The 14,815-nt window shown below is 48.2% G+C and overlaps 1 protein-coding gene and 1 pseudogene across 1 annotated transcript; both read right to left on the bottom strand.

The window, feature by feature from the left end:
* Nucleotides 1–343: 343 nt before the first annotated feature.
* LOC131274413 (MLV-related proviral Env polyprotein-like) lies at nt 344–8,271 on the bottom strand. Its single transcript, XM_058280886.1, has 2 exons — nt 8,025–8,271; nt 344–2,728 (listed from the first exon to the last, which is right to left on the bottom strand). The coding sequence occupies exon 2, from the start codon at nt 1,785–1,787 to the stop codon at nt 852–854; it is 936 nt and encodes a 311-aa protein (XP_058136869.1). The 5' UTR covers nt 1,788–2,728; nt 8,025–8,271; the 3' UTR covers nt 344–851.
* Nucleotides 8,272–10,201: 1,930 nt separating this feature from the next.
* On the bottom strand, nt 10,202–12,675 carry LOC105746206 (mitogen-activated protein kinase 6 pseudogene; annotated as a pseudogene).
* Nucleotides 12,676–14,815: the final 2,140 nt, after the last annotated feature.

Below are 14,815 nucleotides of genomic sequence, written 5' to 3'. Positions count from 1 at the left end.
TCAGTAAAATAAAATAGATAAACAAATTTCTAAGAGATTGTGATGTCACATGCTACACTTAACCTAATTTTATTCATGCTTGCTTTAGAACAGGCATAGATCATTCAGTAAAAACATACAGTAGAAACAAAATGTCTTATCATGTATAACTTTTAATCTACAATAATTGTTGTAATGTTGTCTGGAGCGAGGGCTCGGCCTCGCTTATGCCCAAGAGTCAGGGGGGGCTCGCTCCTGCCTAACTACGGGCGGGAGGTACTCCTGAAAGGAGCACCAGTTCTTCCAGGCTTGGGGGACGCGCAGTTAAAAAGGAACCACGGAGACCGCCTGAGCGCAGGAACAGGTCTGCTTTATTGCAGAACTACACTTGGTTATATAGGGTTGGGTGGAGGGAGGGGTTGGAGCTAGGGTGGGCTAGCTACAGGGTGGTAGAGGATAGGTGGAAGTGGGCGGAGGGCTATGAGGTAAGCAGTGTCTAAGGAAGGAGGCAGATTATAAGCTAGCAATGTGGGCGGGACTGGCAGGAAGGACCGCAACGGCTGGAGGGGGAAGATAACAACGGCTGGGAGAAGGGGTGGAGGGAGGCAGTAACAATTGCTCTCCTTTTGTTTTTAAGAAGGAAATAATGAGGGGAAAGGGGAATAGGCGGGGGAAGGCGAGGGGTAAGGGGGCAAAACCGGTTGGCTATGGACGAATGACATAGCATCTGGCTAGGATGCATGCATTAGCCCTCAGGGTCGGTGCGTGCCGGCGCTAGACGCACACCGAGCCTTGCCAGCGAAGCGGCCTTGCGATGCCCTAGAACCCCTATTAGAGGGGAAGGAAATGACAGGGAGTGGCTAGAGTAGGTCTCACGGGCGGAGAGGGCGAAGAGGACGGTGGGGAGGGGGCTCATCGGTGGCGAGGTGTTGGTAATGGACCTGCACGAAAGAGCTGAATACTGCATTGGATACAGCTTTGGCTTGATCTTTGGCAATGCTGAGCACTCTCTTGATGCCCCAGGGGCCCACAGTGAGAATCAAAATGACGACAATGAGCGGGCCTAGAAATGGAAGGAGGTAGGGGAGGAGGGCATGAAAAAGATTAGAAGAATAGTTCGCGTTTTCTCGCTCTTTGCGGCGCTTTTCTAGTCCCTCTTCGACTTTTTTCAGATTGTCCTCGACTAGGCCGGTGGAGTTGGCGTATATGCAGCATTCTTCTCCAAGAGAGGCGCAAAGACCTCCTTCTTTGAGAAGGAGGAGGTCGAGGCCACGACGGTTTTGCAGGACTAATTCGGAGAGAGAGTTAAGAGAGTCTTTTAGATATTTGACAGCTTTGTGAAGATAGGTTATGTCTTCATCTACGGCCTGTCTGAGAGAGGAGAGGGCAGAAGACTGTGTGGCGAGGGCAGCGATGCCGGTGCCTGCCCCTGCGAGACTCAGAAGGGAAGCAACAGTTAGGGCTGCAGTGATTGGTTCTCTTTTTAGTAGGTGGAGAGAGGTTTGTTTGCGCAGCAAACAGCGGAAAAAGTCAGTGTCAGAGTGGTAGAGGACTCGAGGGGCGAGAAAGATAAGCACACAAGTTTCATTATTAGCATCGAGGGTGGCGACGTTGAGGCAGGGGGTTAGTCCAGTGGAGGTACAAAGCCATTGAGAGGTGTTATGAGGAATTAAGAATCTGGTAGTAGTGTCGGGAGAGGAGTAATCAGAGCAAACACTAAGGGAGGGGTGAGGGCCCCGACGAGAATGTGTCCTGTGGAGGAAACAGACTGAAAGGTTAGGGGGACAGAAGAGGCATTCCAATTGCATTCGGCGGGATTCTGTTCGGAGGATTTGCTGAAGGAGAGGTTGGTGGTGACAGTCTCATAGAAAGGAAGGGAGGGGGAGAGGCAGAGCCAACAGTTCCGAGTGAGGTTGGGGTAAGATGTGTTTAGGGAGGTGTATGAGGCATTGATTAGTTTGATGAGGGGACTGGAGTACTGAGTAGGGGGCAAGCGAGGCTTAGGAGCATGGGAGCTGAGGAAGGCAGTGGTAAGGGGGGTACCAGATGAGGGAGTGGGTGAGGTGGAGCGGAGCGGGGGTGGAGAAGGAGGAGGAGGCGGTGCCTTAGGAAGGTTGAGAACTCGATTTGGGCCTATTGTAGAGGGACGTGTTGCAGTGGTTGCATGGCGCTTTTGTATGGTGAAGAGGCTGCCGTGGTGGTGGCCGTGTGCATATAGGCGAGCTCCCCACGTGCGGCCAGTCAACCATTGGTCATCATTGGGATTTTTGATTGAAAACGTGATGCTGGCGGCCAGGTTGGTTCGCAGGGGGGTGGTGCTTAAGAGAGAGAGATGGGAGTCTCGGTTAGGAGGATTTCGTCAGCCGTAGGCTATAGTTTCACAGCCCCAGGAGGGGCAGAAGAATTTTGTTGGGTCTTGGCAGCCAATGGCGGAAGCTGGGCAGATATAAAAACCAGTGGCGGATGAGACTATAGTCTCTTCGCGAGTGGGGCCAGGTTTTTCGCAGTTGACAAAGGAGCGCCGGTTTGCTGTTTGATACTTGGGCCAGAAGCCGGCGAGTTGACAAAAGGGCAGGGTAAAGGAGGGGGCACCTGCAGTTACGTTGAAGGAGATGAGTTTGTCAAACTGAGTGAGAGTCCAGTTGAAAGGTCGGTGATTCTGATTGGCAGCGGCTGAGAGGGCGAAGAAGGCCAGGGTGCAGGGAATGGCCACGAAGCTGTAGAGAGGCATCACTTGACGAGGCAGCATCTGTGGAGATAAAAGAAAAGAAAACTCCTCGCTCTCCACTCATGGCGAGCGGGTGACATGAGGGGGATAAAGGGGGTGAGGTAAGGGTTAGATGCATTTTATGAGGAGGCGTCTCTAGATGATGGCTGGTGCTGGATCTGGGCAAATGGGGTGACATCTGGGCCACATCCACTGTCAATGTTATCTCTCACTGAGGGCATAGGGTGCTGATCGCTTGCTGGGACCAATGGGTCAGTGGCAGGCCGGATGCAGCGCCCAGGAATCCAGAGAGGTTGCGGCTCAGAATCTGGAAAGACACAAGCAAAGCCTCTCCCCTGTGCTAGGAGGGGAGCAGGATTTTGCTAATGATTGGTGGCAGGGTCTTTCCAATGGACTAGGGGGACTTGCGAAGGCTGCCACATTGGCCCCCAGTGCTTGTGGGTGGGAGAAAGTCCTAGATTGTCAAAGGTTAGAAGATTGTGGTGAATGAGGCAGACAGTCACAACATCTGTTGGGGCCTTGTGGGGGGAGGAGGCTCTCTCCTTCTGAATGAGCAGTTTGAGCTGTTGATGAGTACGTTTGACGATCCCTTGTCCTTGTGGATTATACGGAATGCCGAAGTGATGTGTGATGTGATACATTTGCACGAAGCTGGCAAAGGCAGCACTACGATATGCTGGCCCGTTATTTGTTTTGAGATCCCATGGGACTCCCATGAACAGAATAGCTTGGCGGAGCACCTTGATGCAATGCTTGGCGCTTTCCCCTGCGAGGGGGACTGCATAGCACAGATGCGAAAAGGTGTCAATTGCTACATGAAGATATTTGAGGCGGCCGAAGGCGCTGACATGAGTGACATCTAATTGCCATCTCGAGTTTGGGCGGAGACCGCGGGGGTTGACGCCCTGAGGCTGCAAAGGTCCAAGTGGCAGCAAAGGCGCACAAGTCTGGCACGCACGCACGAGGTGCTTGCAGGTTTCAATAGGTATATTTGGAAAGAGTTTCTGGATGGACTGTGCAGAGAAGTGAAACTGGGAGTGTAAAAGCTTGGCTTGGTTGACAAAGTCTCCAAGCCGCGGTTCATAGGTGGAGTCTTCTCGAAAAGTGACTGGGTTTATCTGATGGGCGGACACGGAAGCGTCAGCGAGGTTATTTCCCTGAGTCAGAGGCCCTGGTAGGCCAGAATGGCTTCTAATGTGAGCGATGAACCAGGGCTGTTGCCGCTCTTCAAGCAGTCGCTGCACAAAGCCGAGTGCCCGATCGATGTTTGATTCACTTGGCAAGAAAGTGGCAAGTGGAAGGCTACGACACACTTGAAGAGTGTATAGACTGTCAGTAAAGATGTTGAGAGGCCGGTCTGGGTGGAGATTGAGGACTGCAGCGACAGCTAGAAGTTTGCCTACTTGAACAGAAAAGTCATTTGCGAACAGCAGTTGCCGTGGCTCAGGATTTTTAGGAGTGTATATGATGGCTGCAAATGCTGTTTTTGAGGCGTCTGTGAAGGCAGTGATGGCTGAAGGGATTGGGTTCCGTGCGGGCAATGGACGGAAAGGGTTGGAAAACGCTAATTGAGACATTCTCTGCAGCAATCGGTGATGAGGATAGTGGTTGTCAAAGGAGCCACGAAAGAGCTCTACTAGGCTTTGCATTTGGGCATTGTTCATGATGAGGGAGGTAACTTCCTTTGCATCTAAAGGCCAAACAATGGTGTGTGGCGGGATGCCGTACGTTTGTATGGAGAGAAGTACTAAGTCAGTGGCCAGCGCGATCCAGGCCCTTGTAAAAGGGCAGATTTTCGGGAGTTTGCTCTTTGACGTATGCAGAAAAAGGAGAGGGCCATCTTGCCACAAGAGACTTGTGGGAGTGATTGGCGTTGGCAGAACTAAGGCTAAAATTGGAAGGTTAGGGGAGAACCGCTCTAGGCGGCACTGCTGCAGCGCGGTGCTAACTTGCTGAACAACTTCTCGAGCAGCAGGAGTGATGGTGATGCTACGGGTGGCTGCAGTTGGTGGGCTGTTTTTGGTCTGCAAGAGCTCGAAGAGGGGTTGCATCTGTGCTGTTGTGATGGGCAGCGCCGAGCGAAGCTAATTGATTTGTCCACAAAGTCGTTGGAGTTCAGTCAGCGTCATCTTGTGAGAGACATGAATTTGTGGGCTTGTGGGCTGAATGAAGTGATGAAAATGAAAGCCCAAAAATTGAAAAGGAGGTTGGAGGTTTATTTTGTCTGATTGCACGGTAAGTCTGAGGCTTGAAAGGTTTGTCATCACTGCAGAGAGTAGGTCATTGAGGAGCGCGCTGGAGCTCGCTGCTAAGAGAAGGTCATCCATATAGTGGAGAATGTATGTTTGCTCTGGATGAAACCTTGAGCTCAGCGGCTCAATGGCATGGTTGACATAGAGCTGACATATGGTTGGGCTGTTCCGCATACTTTGCGGTAGCACTCGCCATTGGAATCGAAGCGCTGTGCCTTGGTTGTTGGTGCGTGGGACTGTAAACGCAAATCGTGGACAGTCTCGCGGGTGAAGAGGAATAGAGAAAAAACAGTCCTTGATGTCGATGGTCGCCGCGTGAAAATGCTGGGGGACTGCGGTGGGATGCGGGCATCCTGGCTGAGGTGATTCTATTGGCTTAATATGCTTGTTGATTTCTCGGAGGTCGTGGAGAAGGCGGAACTTGCCTGTGTTTTTCTTGTTAATGACGAAGATTGGCGAATTGTAGGGACTGGTGGATGGCTCAATATGCCCTGCTTGTAATTGCTCTTCGACGAGGGCAGAGAGAGCTTGTAGCTTGTGAGCTGGCAAGGGCCACTGCTCAACCCAGATGGGCTCTTCTGTGTCTCATTCCAGAGGGATAGGGTCAGGTCTTGAGATGGGAGCAGTGGCTCCTATAAGGGGGGGGGGGGGGCAGCGCAGCTAAGAAGGCTTCTGTGGTGATTCAAGCTTTTAGCTGGCTGAGGACATCTCTCCCCCACAGGATGGTTTGGACTGAAGAGAGGACGAGTGGGTGAATTTGACCTTCGTGGCCTTTTCGGTCACTCCAATGCAGAGGTTGGGATGTTTTCTAGGAGGTAGCGGCTCCCGTGGCGCCGATGACTTGAGGGCCAGTTTCGAGGGGCCAGTGATTGAACGCAGCGACTTTGAAGGGAATACAGGAGACTTCAGCGCCAGAATCTAAGAGTCCATCGAGCCATTGCCCATTTATCTTAAGCTCTAATGAGGGTTTTTGATGACGCGAGATAGGCATTGTCCACATTATGGCTTGGGAGCTTTCTCGAGGACCTCTTGCGGGTGGGGCTGAGGCCTGCCCCACTGGGAGTTTAAAGGCTGCTGGTAGTTTTGGATGGCACGGCAGTCACGAGCCCAGTGATATCCTTTTCCACAGCGTGGACACGGCGTAGAAGGGCCTCTTGGTCTTCGCGGTGGTAGGGCAGAGCAGGGTGCTGGGCCTGGCCGAGGGCACTCGCGGATGAAATGGCCGGACTGACCGCACCGAAAGCAGACGGAGGTGGGAGTAGATGAAACGGCCATGGCAGAAGCAAAGGCAGCAGTGAGCGTTTTGACTTGCGGGTCAACGTCGCGACAGGCGAGAACCCATTCGTGGATATCTTTATCACGTATGGGGAGGACTACAGCCCAGAAGGGCGCAAGGCATCTATCTATGATGAGCTCTTTGGCGAGTGCGAACTGAGCGTCTTTACTAGAAATTTTCCGCTGGCAAGCTTCCAGGACGCGGGCGACGAATGCTGGGAAAGTTTCATTGGAGTCTTGAAGCAGTTGTGCGAGCTTGGTGGGCTGCTTGGTGGAGACTAGAGAAAAGGACCGGTGGATGAGGAATTTTACCCGGTGCCAAAATTCTGGGTCAATGTGTAGATATGGACAAGGGTCCGCGTAGTTGTTGATCCCCATATAAGCATCAGGTGGATCTAAGACACCAGCTTGGGCATTTTCTACTACTTGCCGGTCAACGGCTGCTTGGTAGTGAGCTCGCCATTCAAGAAACTGGCCTGGCGTTAAGATGGTGTGGGCCAGGGAAATCCAGTCATATGGGAGAACGAGTTGAGTTGCCAGCTCTTTAAGGAGCTGCGTTACATAAGGGCTGCCGACTCTATCTTCTTTAACAGCTTTGCGGAGGGTTTTAACTTCTTCTGCTGTGAAGGGCAGCCAAGTTTGAGGTCGTTGCGGCGTAGGTTGTAGATTTAGTGGATAAAGCTGGGGGGTATGAGAGGGTGCCTTGCTAGGAGTAGGTGGAGGGCTACTGCCATACGGTGGTGGCGAGGGATAAGCAGAAAATAAGTGAGAAAATGGCGGCCGGGCAGCATTTTGACGACAACAAAATGGCGGGGCACTTCCGGGCCAAGATGGCGGGGTGGCCGCGTCACTTCTGGGCGCCGGCTAAGATGGCGGAGTAACTGCGTCACTTCCGGGCGCCGGCCGAGATGGCGGAGTAACTGCGTCACTTCCGGGCGCCGGCCGAGATGGCGGAGTAACTGCGTCACTTCCGGGCATCGGCCGAGATGGCGGAGTAACTGCGTCACTTCCGGGCGCCGGCCGAGATGGCGGAGTAACTGCGTCACTTCCGGGCGCCGGCCAAGATGGTGGAGTAACTGCATCCGGTTGTGAACAAAATGGCGCGGGGGAAGTTTCCGGTTTAGCGGAAAATGGCGACCGTACAGTTTCTGGGGCGGAGCTGGATGCTGACAGGGCAGGAAGAGGCGGGTAAAGGCGGGAAGAAGCGCCTTTGTTCCCGCCAGCGGGCTCCGGTCCCGGTGAAGAAGAAGCCGGAAGTGCGCCATTTTGGGCAGAGGTGGAGGAAGAAGGTGGAAGTTCGCCATTTTGGGGAGCCGCAGGAGCGGTCTCTGTGTGCCGCGGGGAGCTCGGACGGGGGGGCTCATGCTCGAGGGCGGCCGCAAGTTGGTCAGACAGAGAGTCAGTGTCGGCGGACTCATTGGGATTACAGTCTAGAGGCTGCTTGAGAGAAGCCTCATGAATAGTCTCGGATGGGGCACTGAGGAGACAGGCGCGGATGGCGACTAGAACGGGTAAGAGGCCTGGCGGGAAGGAGCGTTTTTCATGCTCCATTGCAGAGGCGACTCGATCTATGAGTCGAGAGTATGTGTCTGGGCTCCAGAGTTGGCAAGTGGCGAGCCACGGATTAAAGGGGAGCAGAAGGTCCCAGTATTTTTGGAGTTGCCGCAGGGAAACGCGGACTCCATTGGTGTCGAGCAGGGTGGCGAGGGCCCTGACTTGCGACGCCTGACGCGTAGATAGAGAGGCGCCCATGTTGAAATAGAGACAGGACGACGGCGAGGGGTCCCTACCTGGAGAACGAGGATGGGCCGTCCCATTCACAGCAGCAGCAGCAGCAGAGAGGGGCCGGGGGAGGAGCTTCCACACTGGGCGCCAAATGTTGTAATGTTGTCTAGAGTGAGGGCTCGGCCTCACTTATGCCCAAGAGTCAGGGGGGGCTCGCTCCTGCCTAACTACCGGTGGGAGGTACTCCTGAAAGGAGCACCAGTTCTTCCAGGCTTGGGGGACGCGCGGTTAAAAAAAAAACACGGAGACCGCCTGAGCACAAGAACAGGTCTGCTTTATTGCGGAAGTACACTTGGTTATATAGGGTTGGGTGGAGGGAGGGGTTAGAGCTAGGGTGGGCTAGCTACAGAGTGGTAGAGGATAGGTGGAAGTGGGTGGAGGGCTATGAGGTAAGCAGTGTCTAAGGAAGGAGGCAGATTATAAGCTAGCAATGTGGGCGGGACTGGCGGGAAGGACCGCAACGGCTAGAGGGAGAAAATAACAACGGCTGGGAGAAAGAGTGGAGAGAGGCAGTAACAAATAATAATGTACTTAAGTACTTCCATGCACACAAACCTAAGATTACAATTTTTTTTAAATAATCACAATTAAGACTTATAAGAGCATTTTATAATAAATTACTTTACAATTTTTGTTGGTAGATAGATCAAGCACCTCTGAAATACAAGTTCCTATACATAGTGAGCAATTTGCTTAAAATGAACACTTAAGTAATTTAAGTATGTTGACAGACTTAGAAAAAACTGACATTATATACTCAGCTAGGTAGGCAACATACCATAGTGCCAAATGGAAAAAGTGTGTTTGCAAATAAATTTCCAAAACTATGTTAACTTTCTATAATTAAACCCAGAACATATACTGATTTGCTAAAATAAATAAGATGTGATGTATTAACACTTCACTGTAAAGAATGCATACCAGAACATTTATAAATAGTGAATGAATCTTAAGAATAGTTTACTATAATAAATGCTGGCTAAATAGAAGTGCATATTGTGGAGCACTATTGGTGGTATATGTTTTGCCATACACTTTTGTTACCTTGAGGTAGAAAACACATGTGCACAAATTCAGCTTTCATTTTCAGTTGCTGCTGGTACTGTTACCAGATTCTATCTAGTTTTTTGGCTATGCTGCGGAAATGAATTTCAAGAGCTTGCCGGGCAAGTTAGGCCAGTAATTTATTCAGGTAAAGAGGGAAGAGAAATGGGAGAAAATAACAAAATAACAAAGCAGGGGTCCCAGGTAGTGTGGAAGGAGATGAAAAGAGATGAAGAGGGCTAATTTACAAGCTATAATTCCCCATTATAGGTTATAAATTCCCAGGGTTACTTGTGTGGCCACATGGCAGGGGAAAAATGGTGACAGAAGCATACAGAGGGCAGGACAGGTCCGCAGTCAAAAGAGGAAGGCAAGAGAGCACACTAAAGCCTCACGGTTTGCTTTAAAATTGCTAATTATTTCACCCCTTTGCTAATGGAAGGGGAGAGGGGTTTCAGCGTTCCCAGTTTGGATTGATTATCCCACCCATCAATTTCTTAGTGAGGACTCAATGATAAAGTTTCTAGAGACCATCCGGGCATTTCTTTGTTTTAGGAAGTGGAATCCCAGGGCTGGGGTTCCTCCAGCAGCCATCTTGGGGGTTCCAGAGGTCCACGTGGACTCTCTTTCAGGTTTCAGATCCATATATTAATTCCCTATCTTATTAGCCTGCTCTAGTATCATATGGGTTTTAAGAAATGTGTACAGTATGAAAAACTTAAAAATATTTATGAATGAAAAAATGTTTTAGGAAAAAATATTTTCATGCAATTATGCAGTCTCCCTGTGTAAATTTCAAGGTGAGATTTGTTTCCTGCAAAACAGATCATTGTTCTTTGAGAATGTTTTCACTTCTCTTAATGCATTTCTTTTGTCTCCTCCTACATTGCATTATTTCACTCTATTTTTAAAATTTTTATGTGCAAATCACATGCCAGTTAAAATGAAAACTCTCTCATGCACAAAATAAGTCTGGATTTTAAAAACCAAGAACTAAAGAAATCCTTACGAAAAGGACACCATCTGATTCAAGTAAAAAATGACTAAAACACTAGTAATAAAAAAAAACTCATTTCCTGAAGAATACAGAGAAATGTCTGCTGAGTGTTTTACGTCAGATGTTTTGGAATGCTGCTGTATGTTTTATGAGGAATGTGAGGGGAAGATTTCATAGCAGAAGGTGTTAATGTGGCCTGTATTGACTTAAGCGGTGACCCAATGGGACTGTGAAGCTATGGGATGCCTATGAATTCAAGCTGCTTGTCAAAGAGAAACTCCCCATTGCTGTTCAGAAATCCTTCCTCATTTCCTCTCTCCCAAGCTTCCCATTCTCTCCTTGATCAGTTTCTAGCATTTCAACATCTTATTTCCTGCTAAAGAACCTGTACAAGTAACTGGTGTAAGTGTTTTCCTTCTCAATTTGTTCATCCTTCCTTACCTCACAATAAAACTGACTTATCAGGAAACAGTCTTCCTCTCCATTCACAAACTTCCTGTCCCAAGAAGACAGGTACAAGACTTCTCACTAAGACAAATTTCCCATTCCATTTTCCTCTTATTCTTGGCCCACTGAATTTGATATCAAGCTTTTCAATTCTAGTTGGGACACTGAGCTAGTCAAGTGGTTTAATTTATCAACAACATCAGTAGGCTCACGTTGTGAATGAAGTTGAGTAGTTCCTGCAATAAAGGAATCAAAGTCAAATCCCTGATTCTTTTCCCTTTCTTTTTCAGCCAGTTGCTGTGATGCTTCCTCTTGAGATATCTGGGCTTTAACCCATCCATTCCTTTCACATTTTGACTTGCCTTTCTTATCAGATTTTTCTTTGCTCTGTTCTTTACAATTGGAAAGATCTATAATAAGCTTGGGATCATAGGAATGATTAACTTCACTCTCTTTCCAAACTAAGTTATCTAAATATGATGATGACCTCATTCTGTAGTTACAAGTATGGCTACACTCCAGATCAAGTATTTGTTTTTGTGATGATCTTGGTGCTGCCAACAAGGCTCAGTAGAGTAATTCTAATCAAAAGCAGGATCCTCTAGATACTTTTCACAATCTCCATCCAAATTTTTTCAAGGATCAACTTGTACTTCTTCTTCATCAGTGACATCAGACAGAGTTCTTGGATCAAGCTTAACTTCCTCAATATCAAAATTGTTATGTATAGGCCAATCATGATCTGAAAACTGACAATCATGGTATCTTTCCCAGTTATAAATGTGTCTGAATTTCATCCATAAGCAAAATATCATCAACTTCATCTTCAATATGAAAAGGATGACTTGAAATTGGCTCATCTGTTGGAAAAGAATATATGCTCATGTAAGGATAGGAAAGTGTTTTCTCTTCTGTCAACAGATCCATTGGACTAAATGTCAGGACCTGTTCCAGGAAATCCAGTGCTTCTCTAATTCCTGTGTTAAAGGTTTGTGTGGCTCAGTCATGTCATTTCTAATATAAACTGGAATTACACTGAGAACATCCTGGTGATCTTCATGTATAATGGGAATAGGCTCTAAAATCACCTGCATCTGTTTAAGTTCATGTGCTCCTGCAAAGAGAGTTTTATCAGTCAGCATTTCAGCAAAGAAGCAGCCTGCAGCTCACATGTCAATGGCTTTAGTATCATTATTAGGAGAAAGTAAAAGATGTGGAGATCTGTACCATTTAGTAACCAATCCTTCAGAAAGATGACTCCTATGGGAATAATGGGGATCCACAATGAGTGCAAGACCAAAGTCACCTATCTTCAGCACCACATCTCTGGTATTGATGAAAAGATTAGCTGGTTTGAGGTCTCTGTGCAGTTTGTTTGCAGAGTGAATATACTTGAGCCCATGTAGCAGTTGATAGGTGAAAAGTCTGGCATGCTTCTCCAGTAAAGGGCCCTGAGCCAGCACTTTAGCCTAGTCTGTCTCCATGTATTCCTAAAAGATGTAAACACTGTTCAGTTCAGTAAGAGAGCCCACATCATCTGTTAACTGGCTTCCACTGGGGCCAAGAAGTTCAAATACTTTCACAGTGTCATCATGGTCAAGTCTTCTAGTAATTTTGATTTCACATAGAGCATGTTTACCACTCTGGGGATCAGTAAGGACAATTTTCTTTTCTTTTTTTAAAGTTTTATTTTATTTATTTCTCTCCCCTTTCCCCCATTGTATGCTCTCTGTGTCCATTCACTCTGTGTTCTTCAGCATCTGCTTTGCATTATACGGTGGCAATGAGAAAATGCATCTCTTTTGTTGCTTCATATTGCTGCATAAGCTCTCCATGTATGTGGTGCCACTCCTGGGTGGGCTGTGCTTTTTTCACGTGGGGTGGCTCTCCTTGTGGTGTGCACTCCTTGCACATGGGGCACCCTTAGTGGGGGCACACCTGTGTGGCATGACACTCCTTGAGCACAGCAGCACTGAACATGGGCCATCTTACCACACAGGTCAGAGGCCCTGGGGATCAAATCCTGGACCCTCCATATGGAAGATGAATGTTCTATCAGTTGAAAAATGTCTGCTCCCAAGGACAATTTTCTTGATGGCTACTCTTTTGTCACAGTCATTTTCTACAACAGAAAAAGCCAAGCCATTGCCTCCACACCAAATGGGTTTAAGTCCATATATTTATCAACATGAGGTTTTAATGCATCACCCACATTTCTAATAGAAATATAGTCATAAGATGGTGGTATCTAGAAGATAATCTTGATTCCATTGGGAATGTTAATTTTCATAAATTTACTAGAAAAAATGTTCTCTTCAAACACCGCTAGTTTCTTTGTGGTAAACAGTATCATTTTTTTAAGATTTATTTTATTATTTATTTCTCTCCCCTTTCCCCCTGTAGTCTGCTCTCTGTGTCCAATCACTGTTTGTGTGTGTGTGTCCACTTGCATTCTTGTCATGTGGCACCAGGAAACTGTGTCATATTTTTTGTTGAGTCATCTTGCTGCATCAGCTCTCTGTATGTGCAGTGCCACTCCTGGATGGGCTTTGCGTTTTTCACCTGGGATCATTCTTCTTGTCAGGCACACTCCTTGCACGTGGGGCTCCCCTATGCAGAGGGCACCCTTGGGTGTCATGGCACTCCTTGCACACATCAGCACTGCATGTGGGTCAGCTCACCACATGGGAAAGGTGGCCCTGGATAGCAAACCCTGGACCCTCCCTATGGTAGGCAGACACTCTATTGGTTAAGCCACAACCACTTCCCAATAGCATCTTTCTAAAAGAAGAAAATGAAGAAATGTAATGTGTAATTTTCTTATATATTTGGGAATTTTATAAAAATATTTCTTATAAGACTTTTAAAATACTCACTGCCAATTCTGTCCTAATACTTATCTGCATGATAAAATGGTTGGTTACAGTTTTTTCTAAACGTTTTAAAATTTATTCATTTCTACTCCTACCCCTCATTGTTTCTGTGCTTGCTATATGTTCTCTGTCTCCATTCGCTGTATGTTCTTCTGTGCCTCCTCGTCTTCTCTTTAGGCAGCACCAGAAACTGATCCTTGGACCTTCTGAAGTGGGAGAGAGGTGCTCAATCTCTTGCACCACCTCAGCTCCCTGGTCTGCAGCATTTCTTATTGTCTCTCCTCTGTGTCTTGTTTTGTTACATCATCTTGCTGTGTGAGCTCTCCGCATGGGCCAGCACTCCTGTGTGGAGCAGCTTGTCTTCACCAGAAGACCCCAGAAATTGAACCCTGGACCTCCCATATGGTAGACAGGAGCCCAATCACTTTACCCACATCCAGTTCCCCATTTTAGCAGTTTTTAATAGAAGTTGCACATGAGGTTCTTTTATTCCTGCATCATCTAAATTGTTTCTTCCTTATATATGCCCTCTTTCTTTCCTGCTTAGTGAGATTTGACTTTATGTTCAAAGGTCTTTTTGTGGTCTTTCTCCAGTTTTAGACTAGTGATGACCACCTTGCTGGGTTGAATGCCCGTGTGGACAGTGGTGCCATTAGCCTTCTCCTGCTGCACTCATTGATGTTGATGACATAGTTCTTCCTATAAACCCAGACTACTTTGCCAATTTGCTGACCTTTGTAGTGTCCTTGCACAACCTGAACTTCATCATCTTTTCAGATAGGCATGGATTGAACATTATATTTCTGTCTCAGTTCCTGGGAAAGAAGGAAAGACATAATTTTCCTCTAAATGTAGAAAAGTGCAATGAAATGCTGTATTTGTCAGCCAAAGGGGTGCTGATGCAAAATACCAGAACTCTGTTGGCTTTTATAAAGGGTATTTATTTGGGGTAGAAACTTACAGTTACTAGGGCATAAAGCACAAGCTACTTCCTGCGATGGCTTGCTCGGTCGGTAGAGGTGGGGTCTGGCTGCGGACGAGGGGTCGGTCCAGCTCTGGACGAGGGGTCGGTCCCACTTGGGACGAAGGGTCGGTCCCACTTGGGACAAGGGGTCGGTCCGGCAGCAGACGAGGGATCGGTCTCACAAGGGGTTGCGTGGTTCGGCTGACGGGGTCGCCCGGCAAAGCCGGCGACGAAGGGGTCGCCCGGAGAAGCAGGCGACGAAGGGGTCGCCCAGAGAAGCAGGCGACGAACTGGGGACAAGGGAGGCCAGACCCTTGTCGGGGGCTCCCAGGACTGGAGGGCGCATGGCAGAAGAACTACCGCGGAGACAAGGTAAACACGCAAGTCCACTTTACTGAGGGAGAGGCAACAGTTTTATAGGGGCTGGGGAAGGCTGATTGGTCGAAGCCACGCCCTGTTCTGATTGGTTGC

The sequence above is a fragment of the Dasypus novemcinctus genome, chromosome 18, assembly GCF_030445035.2.
Source record: "Dasypus novemcinctus isolate mDasNov1 chromosome 18, mDasNov1.1.hap2, whole genome shotgun sequence".
Classification (NCBI taxonomy): Eukaryota; Metazoa; Chordata; class Mammalia; order Cingulata; family Dasypodidae; genus Dasypus; species Dasypus novemcinctus.
The sequence above is the reverse complement of the archived record's forward strand: the minus strand, read 5'-3'. Positions and strand labels throughout refer to the sequence as shown.